This window comes from Molossus molossus, unplaced genomic scaffold (assembly GCF_014108415.1).
Source record: "Molossus molossus isolate mMolMol1 unplaced genomic scaffold, mMolMol1.p scaffold_m16_p_13, whole genome shotgun sequence".
In the NCBI taxonomy this organism is placed as follows: Eukaryota; Metazoa; Chordata; class Mammalia; order Chiroptera; family Molossidae; genus Molossus; species Molossus molossus.
The window spans coordinates 85,293,500-85,307,106 of NW_023425348.1; the positions used below are offsets into that span (position 1 = coordinate 85,293,500).

Here is a 13,607-nt window from a genome sequence, read left to right on the forward strand (position 1 = left end):
TCTTTTGAACAAACTCTGCTATTTGAGCCATGCCTCCACTGTCCCTACTTTTCACATTTCTCAGTACACTTAGAAATTTCACATTTCTAAGCTGTTGCCATAGACCAAGGACTCTTTCAGGCTCAGAGTCTGTGGGTCTTTGCAGAGCCACGGGGGGTCAGAGTGTGCTGCCCTCACCTCCCGCACTGGCCCCACCCACAAGGCGCCCCTCCCTCCCACCTGACAGCACTCACCTGCAGAGGTGAAGGCAATGATGAGCGTGGCACAGGTGTAGAGAAATCTGAAATAGATAATGGGAGATGGAGAACGTTGTCCAGAAAAGAGAAACCGGCAAGGGCAGAGCAGGTGATGTCCCCACAGGCCAATCCCTTGGAGAAAGAGGTCAGTGCCTGGAAACCTCGAATCCTAATTCCTTTTGGCTACGTACCCTTGGGCAAGGCACTGCCCTTCACTGAGCCTTTTCTATGAAGGGCAATGCTTGGACTGATCTAGACCGCAAGCTCAAAGTTCTAGGGTACTATAATTTCAGGTCCACGATCCCAAGGCTACGGGGATCTTTCAGCAGTTTGGGTGTCTTGAAAGCATATGAGGTAAGAAAAGTAGTGCCTAGCCCTGGCCAGTTTGGTTCAGCAGTTAGAGTGTTGGCCCGCAGACCAATGACTCGTGGATTTGATTCCGGTCAAGGGCACGTACCTTGGTTGTGGTTTCGTCCCCGGCCCTGGTTGGGTTGTGCAGAAGGCAACGAGTCAATATGTCCCTCTCACATCAATATCTCTCTCTCCCTCTCTCTCCCTCCCTCCCTCCCATTCTATCTGATGATAAATAGAAAATATATATATATCCTCAGGCAAGGATTAAAAAAATAAAAAGTACGACCTAGGTGTGATACTGTGATTTATAATAAGAAAAATTTATTTGGTCTCTGTCCCCAGCCCCTGACACAGGGCTCCTAACACCCTGTAAATTCCCAAGTGATGAGAACCTGGGAGCACCTTTGTTCTGCTGAGCTGCCTCTGGGTTCTCTCCTGGGTGCGGGCTGCTCACGTAACAGACCAGGCCATGATTAAGAGCTGGGCAGTCATCACCTGTCCCTCCTCCCCCAACTTCTCTAGAGGGGAGGCAGGGGTTGAAAGTGCAGTTCATGACTTATCACGTCCACGTGACAGGCCTCTCAGAATCCTAACAGTAAGGGGTTTGGAGAGCTTCCAGGCTGGTGAAGCTCCTGTGCCCGGGACCCTCCAGACCTGACCCCATGCACCTGTTCATCTGTATCCTTCATCGTGTCCTTTAATGAACTGGTAAATGTAAGCCAGTGTTTCCTTCGGTGAGATGCTCGAGGAAATAATTAAGTCCAAGGGGCAGGAGTGGGGGTCATGGAACCTCTCTAATCTGTAGTCAGTCGGACAGAAGTTGTGGGTAACTGGGGACCGACCACTTGTGGTTGGCGTCTGACGTGGAGGGCAGTCTCATGGGATCTGATGCTACCTCCAGGTAGAGACTGTCAGAATTTTTTTTTAATGTTTTTATTGACATTTTTAAAGAGAAAATAAGGGAGAGGGAGAGGGAGAGAGAGTAAGAGAGAGAGAAATTATCAATGAGAGAGAAGCATCAACATCAATTCGCTGCAACCCGGGCATGTGCCCTGACCGGGAATCGAACCAGCAACCTCTTGGTGCATGGGTCTCTGCTCAACCGCTGAGCCACACTAGCTGGGCAAGAGAATGTCAGAATTGAGTTAAATTGTAGGACACCCGCCCTGGCCGGTTTGGCTCAGCGGTTAGAGCGTCGGCCTGCGGTCCGGAGAGACCCGGGTTCAGTTCCCGCTAAGGGCACGTACCTCGGTTGCAGTTTGTCCCCGGCCCTGGTTGGTCGTGCGGGTGGCAGCCACTCGATGTGTCCCTTTCACATCGATGTTTCCCTCTCTCTCTCTTCCTCTCTCTCCCTCCCACTCTGTCTGTACAAAAAATGGAAAAATGTCCTCGGATGAGGATTAAAAATAAAAAATAAAAAAAAAAAAAAAATTGTAGGACACCCAGCTGGTGTCACAGAACTGCGCCGTGTGAGAGAACTCCCCACACATTCGGTGACCGGAAGCGTCAGGGGAAGTGTTCTGTGTGAAGGGAAAGGAGAAAGGCAAACTGCAGGCTTTTCCGGTACCGCTGTTGTCAGTGAGGTGGGATTTGCCAGAATGACCCTGGCTCGTGGAAGCATGTGGTTTGGGAAGAGAAAGGATGAAAGGGTGTGGGATGAAGAACCTTTGATTCCTGGGTGACCACACGGTCCCCCAGGGTACAGAGCTGCTGCTGTATTAAAATCAGTTACTGAAGGTAAAATTGCCAACAGAATTTAAAGATGGACCCACTCTCGGGGAATTGGTTCACTGGATGCATAAGAGAATACAAACTAATAAGGAAAAGGTGAAATACAGTCTCTTGGTCGCTGTTATTTGTAGTAGCTAAAATGAAATTAAAAGAGACTGCTAGGTCAGACCTTGAGGCTAGACCAAGTTCAGAGCTGGGTCAGGCTGAGCTGCAGCCATAGCCTCAAAGCTACCCCGCCAAGGGAAAAGTACGCAGGGACAACAGAAGGACCTCTGAGACCTCTGGGCACCGAGAAGGCAGTCGGTGCGGGAGGAGAGCAAAACCAAGATACTACTGAAACCAGGGGGCCTAGTGTGAAGGTCCTGCTTGATCTTGTGGATCAGTACCATCCGCTTCCCGAGGAACCGCTACTGAAATGGATTGTGAGGGTCATTAACTGGGGCTGTGTCTTTGGTTTTGAATGCTGCGGGGGTGAGGGGAGCACACGTTTGGGTAGATGGAGGCCCCACAGCTCCCTAGGGAACAACCACAGATGTCTGTGTGTGACCCAGATGCAAGGGCCTATTCCTGAGGGAGTGGCCAGTCTGGTGCACTGGATAAAAGCCACTGCAGGGTCCCTGTCCCCCATCTATGCGAAGTGGAGCACCCCAGAGGAAGCAGCTGCTACGCTTTGTGTGCAAACCACGTGGGGGTGACTTTAAGGATGACCAGGACAGTCACCCGCTGACTATGCCCCTTACCCAGGTCATGGTGAACGCTGTGGTTAAGGGGGCCCTTTGGTCTCACAGATGTTCATAACTACATGAGGTCCATTAACAGAGGATGGGGAGGCAGAGGAGAGCCAGGAGAACACAGCAAGCAGTCCTGTTTCCACCTTCAGAACTCCCAGCCGTGGCCTCTCCTCCTTGCCCCTGAACAAGACCAAGGAGACACCGGCTACTGTGACAACCTTAAAGCAGACTCCAGGAATGTCACCAACACACTGACCTTTGCGACCAAATCCAATAACATGCAGTCGTCCCTGGGCACACAGGCCGCGATGTTGGCCCTCCTCCAGCAGCCGGAGCCCGCCCCGCTGGAATGGGGCGCTCTGGCGTCCACCCCGCTTCTCCCGGCACCGCCCTGCTCGCATGGGGGTGGCTCCAAAAGGGCTGGGCTTCAGGCTGGGCCCAGTGGGCTTCCCGGTGCCATTCCCCAGCCACCTCAGACTTCGTCCTGGCCAGGAAGCCCCCTGGCCGGATGCAATGCCAACACTTGCCCATCCTGCCAGCACCACGGGCCTTACACCAGAGGTGTGGATGAACCACCAGCAGCTGGGTGGGCCAAGGGGACTCCCTGCGGGTCCCCCAGCCTTAAAGCGCCCCCAAACAAGTCCAGTCTATTGACTCCAGTTTAGAAAAATGTTTAAAGCTGGACACAGAGATGACGGTGAGAAATCTGAGCAGCCATTGCTGGGGCAGAATAATCAAGTTAAAGCTGGAAACAGGGCCAGAGTCCCTTGACCCCTCACTGGGGACCCGAAGCCTTCTGCACAAGAGGGGATAAATATCAGGGTGCAAGGAGAAGTTTTCAGGACTCCTGAAATAGCAGCCTCACCCACCAGGGTACCAAAACCTACTGGTGAAGCCCTAATGAGGGTGACGATTTTTACAAGAGAACACGAAAATGTAAGAGTTAATAGGGTTGCGAAGTTGCGGTCTTTCATCAGATTTTATGTGAAGAAGTATGCTACGTTTACGTGGATGTTTTCTGAGAGTGGCTAATGTGTCACCCTGGGGAACACGCCCCTTGCCTAGTGTGGTCACAATTCCTGGGGGTACCATCCTCACGGAGGCTACAGTGAGCAAGCACATAGGGTTGATGGAGTCAGGGTAAAAGACTGTAGGCCAGCCCTGCCTGACGTGGCTCAGTTGGCTGAGCACCGTCCTGTGCACCAAAGGGTCTCCAGTTCCAGTCCTAGTCCGGGCACATGCCCAGGTCGTGATTCCATCCTTGGTCAGGGTACGCATAGTACAGGAGGCAACCGACGGACGTTTCTCCTTCACACTGATTCTTCTCTTCTCTCCCTCTCTTTCTAAAACCAATAAAAACTTACTCTAACAAAAACGTTTGCAGGAGAATTGGTAAGTTTGAACAGGATTGATGTGAAGTGGTAATGTCTTTTACCTGATTGTGTTCGGGGGGTGGACGCTGTCTGGCTGGGGAACAGTGCCCCTGCCTGGGATGGCCAGACAGAGGCATGCAAATCCACCCTTCCAGCCGAGTGACCCGGACATGCCGCACAGGCGCCAGGAAGAGCACCTGAGTCCCCAGCGTGTGAAACAGAAGCGGGAGTGCCGGTGGGGACAAGCCCTCTGAGCCCATGTGGAGCCTGGGCCCGGGGTGATGGCAAAGCCTGTGGGCACCTCCCAGTGACAACTAGTGGGCTTTGAACTAGGGAACTGCCATCTGAGAGGCATTTATTATCTTGTCATCAGACTTTAATTGAAGCTACACAGATGACTGAAGAACATGAAATGATCTTAAAACCTGAAAACAGCCACAGCGTCTAGTAGGATGTTGGAGAAACGCTGTAACGGGGCGGCAGAGCCAGGAGACTTCCCTAGTGAAATGGTTAATACAGGACCACGCAGCCTGGGGAGCACAAGGAGGAGGCACTGCCAAGCCGGGAGCCTCTCTTCCCCCAGGTCTGACCCTACACCTGGGTAGGGAGCTGCTGGAGTCTCCTGTCACTTGGACACTGCCTGACAAAGGACCCTTAACTGGCCAGTACGGAGCTGCCTGGCTTATGAAAGGCAGTTCCCTGGGGCGTGGACAACACCCAGTTTGGAAGGCCACCACTCTGATCTGAGAAGGTAAGAGCAGATCAGCCCAGGGGCTGAGCTGCAGGCTGTTTTCCCAGCAAAGATGGAAGAACTGAACGATGGAAATAGCCCGTGCTGGGATTTTTACTGACTGGTAAAAACCTGACCCATAATGACCTGGCCATTGGGTCAGACAGAGGGCAGTGCAAACGTGGCCTATTAAAGGGGTGCCCATACGGGGAGATAGCCCTGTGGAAATCACTATGGCATTTGAGGAATGCAGTAGGGCATGTAAATGTCCATGCGAAGAGCCCTGTCCAGGTTCAGAGAATGACAGACTCAACAAGCCTATGTCCCTACATGCTCGCTTAAGGTGACTACCTGCATCCATAAAATGAGTGAACGTGGGTTGCTGCAGCAATGCACAGACGGGCTGGGCCTAGGCATTGTCCTCTTGTAACCCTTGAGGCACAAAAGTCCAGTAAGAGCTGCCAGCAGAAGAGACAGAGACCAAAGATGGCCATGAGGCAGATCCCCTGGGGGGAAGGCCCTGCACAGAGCTGGTGAGAGAAACTGATGCTGGAAGTGGACTGAGATGAGGGAGGGAACTTGCTAGACCAGTACTGCAATCCAGACCAGCACAGTGGAAATGTCTGGGTATACATGGAGGGAAGGAGGAACAGTAACGGAAGGTAAGGGGATGAGTAAGTGCATTATGTAGCGAGGGAAGTCCAATGTTATATTAACACCTTGAAAGAGGCCCCGGGCAAGAGATGACATTGTCTCTTAGCGCAATTACACCAGCTGCCACACAGGGTGAAGACATAAACTGCTGACACCATGCCTAGGGGCCCTGAGAGACATTTGATACGCTATGATGATGGACTGGATGGGAGTAGTAATGCGCCATATCTTTTGAACCTTATGATTGCTTTGCTATAAGTCCATGCTCCCACACCAGGGGGCGAACTGTGATGCTATGATTTTATAATATATTTTGGTCTTTGTCACCAGCCCTTGACACAGGGCTCCTAAAACCCTTGTAAATTCTAAGTCATAAGAGCACACTAGAGGAACTTTTGTTCTGATGAAGCAACTCTGGCTGGGCTCCTAGATGGGGGCTGCTCATCAGAAAGACTAAGCCATGAGCAGAAGCTTGGAATTTTCAGCCCTGTCCCCCACACACTTGTCTGAAGAGGGGGGAGGGGCTAGGAATGGAGTTAATGATTGATCATGCCGACCTGAGGAAGCCTCCAGTGGGTCTCAACAGTACGGGGTTCAGGCTCGGGACCCTCCCAGCTTTACATACAGAAGCTGCATTTTCCTTTACCTGAATGCTCTCTGAGAATGGCTAATATGTGTCTCTTCACCTGGCTGTTTATCTGTAGCCTTCATCATGTCCTTTAATCAACTAGTAAGCATGAGTACTGTGTCCCGGAATTCACTGTTCTATCAGATAATCAAATCCAAAGGGGAGGAGTTCATGGGATCCTCTGATCTGTGGCCAAGTTGGACAGAAGTTGTAGGTAACCCGGTGAAGGGGAGCAGAGTTTGCCACCCCAAAATACGCCTCTTTGGGACACCGATTATTTTAAGCTGGTTGTTTTTAAGAAACAAAAAACTCAGAAAGAACCTTTGACGTCCCCCTCACTGCCTAAGAAGATTCAGAGGACCGCCTCGGGAAGGAAGGTGTCATCACAGACAGCCACCTTTTAATCTGAACTAGCGTGTGAGAGGGGAGAACCTAACAAGCTGTTTGATCAAAGTCCCCTCTGTGTCCCATTGTTAAAGATGGCCCAGCAAACATTTGCTTTTCCACCTCCAGCGAGTTGCCTTCCTCCCCTTTTGAAGTCCCAAACTGCTACCCCACACCACCCCCTTTCTTCTTAGCTCAGGATGACAGATAAGCCTCAACTGCCTGATTTGGGGCCCCATATTCTTATGGAACCCTTGTCTGCCCACAGGTAATTAAATTCCGTTATTTTCTCCTGCTAATCTGCTTCATGTCAATGTGATTACTAGACCAGCCAGCAAGAGTGAAAAGAAGGGAAATTTTCCTCTCCCACACACAGGGGACCTACCACCTGAGACATCTGAAATGGGGGGCAGTTTCATGGGACTGAGCCCTTAACCTGTGAGATCTGAGCTGTCTCCAGGCAGAAGAGTCAGAATTAAGTTACACTGTAGCACACTCAGCCCCTGCAGCAGAACTGCTCAGTGTGGGAAAACTCACAGACTGGTGACCAGACGTGTCAGCAGTGAAGTGTTCTGTGTGAAAGTAAAGCAGAAACACAGAAAGGGAAACGGAGATTTTCTTAACATGCTAACACTGGAGAAGAGAAAGGGGAAGGAAGAGGAGGAGATGGGGAGCTGAAGACCAAGAAACTGAGATAAAGTCATTATGCATCCAAGTGCTTCAAGAACAAGGGATTTATTTTACTCTCTGGTGACTTCCTGTCCCAGCCTGCCCTCCAGTTCCTCTGCCTGACAATTAATCTCTCACATGCCTGCCTGGAGGTACTTGCTTCAGGTCCTATTGGCCCTCAGCAGGCCACTGCTTATCACTGAACACACCAGTTGCTGCAGCAACCTGTGTGAACAGGATAAAGCCCATGACCCTCCCTGACTCATGTGCATGGGAAACCCCCACTGCCTCCCTTCCAGTCAGAGGGACCCAAAGTTCTGCCACAGGAGATCCCCATGAGACATAAACAGCTAGGTCTCCGAGGGATAACGGAGGGTGAGGAGGAGGATGATTAAGCCTGAGCCCCCTGGGTGTGAGGCCTTGTAAGACACACAGTCCCACGGAGCGGAAACAGGAAGGGAGGAAAGGGAGCAGGGTTTTGAGAAGATGAGACTCACCCTGGGCTGTTTCTAACAGAGCTGCTGGGGCAGGGCCTGGGAGGGCTGCCCAGCTACCTGACTTGGGTTTCCCTCCAAGTGAGGCTGCTGCCAGAGGAATTCCTCTTGCCCACCTGTGCCAGGCTGGGCCTTTGGGACTTACATGGCTATGAGGCGGGCCACGGTGGTCTTGAAACGATCAAAGATGTAGCCAGTGGGGAAGGTCATGAAGTTGTTCATGAAGGATGCCACGGTGAAGATGAGGGAGAACCTCTCATCTTGGGCTCTGCAATCTGGAGGAGACACAGGAAGAACTCAGGAGCCCAGCGTGGGTGGGCCAACCTCTCATCCACCCAAGTCTTCCTGCCGGGCAGGCACGCAGCCTGGCTCCCCTGCCATCTCAAACAACTTACCTGGTGGAAAGTTCTCCCTTAGATGAGTTGAAATGTGACTACCCCTAATTACCCCTCGGAAGCTGGTAACTCCCTCCCCAGGCAGCCCTTAGACTAAGGTTAGGGCACGGAGGAAGGTGGCTAACAGTCCCTTCCTTTCTCCACAGCAAAGCTTGCAGGGTGGACAGGAGGTGGAGTCCCTCCTACCCCTTCCCACCACTTAGAAACCAGACTCAACAGCCTACAGAAGACATCACTCTCTTACCATCTTGGCCCGTGGCATTGCCCAGCAGCCCGGCATTCGGCTCACACAGCTCCTCAAAGTAATGCTCTGTTTTGAAGACAAATACCAGGGACGCCCAGCCGAAGAGGACGCCGGCGAAGCCTAGGCATTCCAACAGCCCTGTCAACAGGGTGGCTACGTGCAGGGGCAGTCCCTGGCCTGGCATGGCCTGGGGTACAGTTGATCCTCAGATCCCACTGGCACTGACCACAGGAGGTGCACGGCCTGGGGCTGGAGCACTTGAAACTTCCTCTGGCGGCCTGGCCTTCGGCTCACAGAGCTTTCCAGTCCCCGCTGTTCTGGGCTTTGTGTTGGGTGTGTCTTCTGACCCTGTAAAAGAAGGCAGAAGCTGCCTGGTGAGGGGCGGGGGCTGCTGGGAGAAGCAGAGATGGAGGAAACATTTTCTGTGGGCTGGGGATTCAGGCCAGCTGTTGCAAACAGCTGCTAAACCTCACATGCTACCATAGCTGGCAGCAGGTAGGAAGTGGGGACTGCGCCCAAATTCTGGACACGGTCCGCAGAAATGACAGCAGCTCCGCACTCAGTCACGGGGCTGCGGAGACTTTACACCTGTGCTTGCGAATCCCCACCACACTCTGGCAAACTTGGTGTTTCCTTTACTAACAAGGAAGAAAACCAGGGTATTTTGCCAACCTGTCCAACATCACATGGGTTGGTCACAAGGTGAGCCAGTCCAACGCCCAAAATATCCCAACTCCAACAGGATCCTTCCTCCCTGACCCTCAGCTAGGACTCCCGTGTCCCCTCCCGCGGTCCCTCCTCTCATCACCATCTGCCGGGAAAAACGGCGCCCGGAGGCCCAGCCCTCACCCCCACCCGCATCCCTCGGCGCAGGTCCCGCCCACATGCAGAAGCACCCCAAGGCTCAGCGGCCTCACGGTCCATCGCCTCCCCACTCCACCCCGTCCCGTCCTGTCCCTACCCCGGTGGCCACAGCTGCTAAAGCCTTCCCCGGTGCGCGCGCCCTACCGGCCTCCTCCGGGCTCTCCGGTTGTTCGGATTCGCGCCACTTTGTGGCTGTGCCCCTCCCTGCTGTGCGGTTGCCCCGGAGCCCGGAAGGACCGGCACAGCGGGGGCGGCGTCCCGGGAAGTCCAGCACCTCCCACTCTCCATCATCACTTCCTTCTCCTCCAGACGTGCAGTTTGTGGCACATTTGATGGTGCCTTCGGATTTTTCTCTACTGTCTCTACCTCTAACCCCAGCAACTGCCCTTTTCCTCTCTCGACGCTCTTTCAGCCTCCCAGCTCCCTGACCCCTCCTTCCTTCCCAGACAAGTTAGTTTTAATACCGTCGCAGGTACAGACAGACCCATGGAACCAAACGGACCACACACTCACAGCGCGCACACACACACACACACACACACACACACACACACCCTGTTCCTTGTGTTTTTCTTTGACCCTGTGGGTGGGCACAAAACACATTTCCCCCCATTTGCCCACCAGCTCAACTCTCTCTCCTAATCTCATGCTCCCGGGTGGCCAGCAAATCTCAAGCACAGCGCAGGATCTGTCAGAGACCCGAGGACAGGGACTGGACTGCTTTCCAGAACCACCCCTGGGGTGCCCTTGCCTCTTTGCCTCCTAGGACCATTTTTATTATTCCCTGCCTCACCCCCAGCCTAGGTTCTGAAAAGGCCTCCCCGCCAGACTGCGTTGATTAAGTATTCATTATTGCCCCATTTTTTATTAATCAAAGACATGTATAATTGCCCATTGGAGCCTGTGATCAGCATGAGATAGCCAGTCAACCCAGCTGTGTTGCTATCATTCTGGCCCAGAGCAAGTGAGCTGCCAGCTTCCTTGGCCTGTGTGGCCGTTTCTTCCTCAAAAGCTGAATTGGGGGAGAGCTTCTTGCATATTCAGTGCAGCTGGTAGATCCTCACGCCTGGCCTCCTGGATCCCTGCCTCTGGGATCCCAGGGACTCCAGCTATTCCAAGCCCACCCTTCTTTTTAATGAGAAAGAAATAAGAGATTAGGATAGTGGAAGGCCAGAACCAGGGAGAACATCCCAGATTGCTACCAAAACACAAAGGATAAAGAGAATGCAACCACCCACGCCACTGACTGCATGGGGTAGGGGCAACCACCCACGCCACTGACCACATGGGGTAGGGGCGGCTCTGGCCCCGTGCCGAAGGTACTCACAGTTACACACCACAGCGAGCTCTTAGCCTGCCCCACCTGTGAGCTGAGAACTCTAGTGCTTTAATTACAGTAATTGTCACAAAAGAAATATGAGGTGAGTTTGTTGCTGCAGGTATGGTAGGCAGCAGCCAGGCTGCAGATGGTACTAGGTTATCCAGTTTCCAGGAAGGTAGATGGAGCCAGCTTTGGAGGGGCTTTCAAGGAACTTGCCCAAGGTCACGCTACAAAAGTGATAATATCTGCCTGACCCCCAACCTATGTGCTGACACTACCAGACTTCACATAGAATATTTAGACATTAGTCTTCTTTCAGAATTAACTTATGGGGGAGGGACATAAGAAAATACAGCAGGCTAGGACAAATAGGACTTAAGAGGCAAGATTTTCTATTTTACTGCAAGACACAGAGACACTGAAATTAATTCAAGCCCTATCTCCTGCTCTGGCTTACATTTTGGTCTCCTGAGGGCCTGGGGGATCAGTGAGTGTGGAAACAGCAAGGAAGGAACAGAAAAAGTCAAAGCAAACAGAGAGAGATTTTCAAATGTAAATTGGCAGGAGCTGGCAGAAAGGCCCATCTCACCGGCTATCCATGCATCCAGGACTGGAGCTCAGGACTCAGGACAGGTTGTCAGGGCTCTGTCCCCCTTGTCTTCCTACCTCTCTCTTCGCTCTCGGTGCCCCTAGCCTGCACCTACATCAATGTCTGCAGAAGGCGCAGATGACAGCCTCATGGAAACTTTTGGGGCTGAATGTTAGAATATACTAAACCGTTCCCATTTCATTTGGTTCGCGTTCCGGTAGCTAGCAGAGGCACCTGCTATTCGGATCACTCTCATGCCTCACTCCAATGAGGATTAATATGTAACATCAGAGAGAGGAGTGATTATAATAAGGTCTGACGGTGTGCCCGATGTCTTCATTCATACTCTCTTTACTTCCTTTCTTCCTCTTCACCCTGCATCCTTTTTTAATGTATTGATCTGCTCAACAAACATTCGTGGTGCCTGAGGCTTTGTGCCAGAGGCTGGGATTCCAAGAGAAGAGATTCAGCACCTTTCTTCAAGGAGTTCATTCGTAGCTTGGGAGGCAGACAAAGAAGCCCAAGATTTCTGGAGTGATGGAATGGTGGTCCAGGCAGAAGCCAACACAGCATTCAGAGGCATGGAGCCTGGACAGAGCAAGAACATTTAGGAACCAGCTAGAGCAGACACGGTGAGGGGAATGACTACACTTGAGGCTGGAGTGACCACCTAAGTGAAGGTGTTTGGACGGCAGCCCATGTCAATTAATCACATCTACTGATTCTACCCCTTAATCTCTCTCCCATCCTTCCTTGGCCAGTGCCCTGTTCAGACAGCGTCTCTCACCCGGACAGTACCTCCTTTCACACCATCTCCGTTCTGCTGTTGACTTCTGTGGTTCCCATTTTCACGAAGGACTTGGATTTCAGATATGCCACGCAGACTGACAAATGAAACAAAACACAAAATTTTTGTCCTTGCCACGTCTGGGCTCATGCACATCAAAATATCTGGGTTTTCCAACTTTGGTCTTCAATAAGGTTTTAAGAGTTTGTTTTGGAAGACAAAAGGTAAATGCAAATAGTTTTCATTTCAACTGGGGAGTGGGGGGAGCCCAGATTTTGGGCCAGTTACTGGCTTTACAGATCTCTCTGAGCTCCAGTCTCCTCATCTGTAAAATTGTAATTGGGTTGTTGTATGGATTAAAGAAAATCACCCAATTAATACACTGGCTAATTAATAAATGCAGCTTTTGTTGTTAACAACAAGTATTTAATTACTAAAAAACAAAGGACATCATTAAGTCATATTCGAGGAGGATTGCCAAGGGCTCCTAACCTAAAAAAGAAAAAAAAAGGGAAAATATCGCTGCAGAACACGTGAGCTCAGCCATCTGTATCAGAAGGCACACCCCAGGGACCTGCGCTCTAAGCAGCACCCAAGCAAACATCAGTGTAACCAGGGTGACCTCCCCACTTGCGTAGGTGTGCCCAAAGCAGGGGCCTGTTTGTCTGTACTGTGAGCTGTGGGAAGGAAGTCTCTTCAAGAGCTCGAGAGGACAGCAAGGAGGGGGAAGTCTGACAGCTGGGCCGTTCAGGGTTCTCCTGCTGTGCTGAGCAGTTCTAATGGGGGCTGGGAAGCCTCTACATAGTCCTGAATGAAGATGAGGCCTCCTTGCTCGGGAAGACTTTTCTCTATCCCAGGGTGAATCTGAAAGAATGCCCAAAAGCTACTGGGGGGAGGAGGTTGTCCAGCCATTCAAGCCACCCACCTCAGCCCTAGGGGATGTTGGAGTCGGGTCTGCCTCCCTTCTCCGTGTGTGCAGGAGCACAGGGCTCCCAGACCAGCCACAGGGAGCTTCTGGGCCAGTTCCTGTGATAGAAATGAGGCCATAGAGCCTCCTGCTGCTCACTGCCCTCCACCCAGCTCTAAAGCCATGTTCACCAAAACATTGTTAATGGATAACGTGACTTCTTGCACAGACTTTGCTAGGACCGAGCAACCTGGGTGCACTGCAGCTTCTGAACCTCCAAAGCTAAGGACCAGGCTGAGAAATGCTGTCAGCACCCAGGCATGCCCCACCCCTGAGAGGTATTTAACACCTGTCAGTGGGACCTAACATTCACTGAGTGCTGACCACTTCCCAGGCACCGATTCCCTCACTAACCCTCACGGCAATCTTGTGGAGACAAGTGTTGTTATTAGCATCCATTATCTGGGCCAATAGAGGCCCAGAGAGATTAAGCAACTCCCCCAAGATCACAGAGGT

The 13,607-nt window shown here is 52.0% G+C and overlaps 1 protein-coding gene across 4 annotated transcripts in view; it reads right to left on the reverse strand.

The window, feature by feature from the left end:
• The window catches only part of SLC43A3 (solute carrier family 43 member 3), a 30,609-nt gene extending 18,391 nt beyond the window's left edge, over positions 1-12,218 (reverse strand). Inside the window, exons 1-4 of one of the 4 annotated variants that reach the window (XM_036258171.1) lie at positions 12,196-12,218; positions 8,624-8,971; positions 8,130-8,259; positions 234-280 (exon numbers count right to left, since the gene is read on the reverse strand). In XM_036258171.1, coding sequence (XP_036114064.1) covers positions 234-280; positions 8,130-8,259; positions 8,624-8,807 — 361 coding nt within the window. In that variant the 5' untranslated portion in view covers positions 8,808-8,971; positions 12,196-12,218. Of the gene's footprint in view, positions 1-233; positions 281-8,129; positions 8,260-8,623; positions 8,972-9,295; positions 9,420-9,584; positions 9,743-12,195 lie in introns of those variants that run through there. The other 3 variants (XM_036258170.1, XM_036258169.1, XM_036258168.1) reach the window with 3 other exon arrangements.
• Between the last annotated feature and the right edge of the window lie 1,389 nt (positions 12,219-13,607).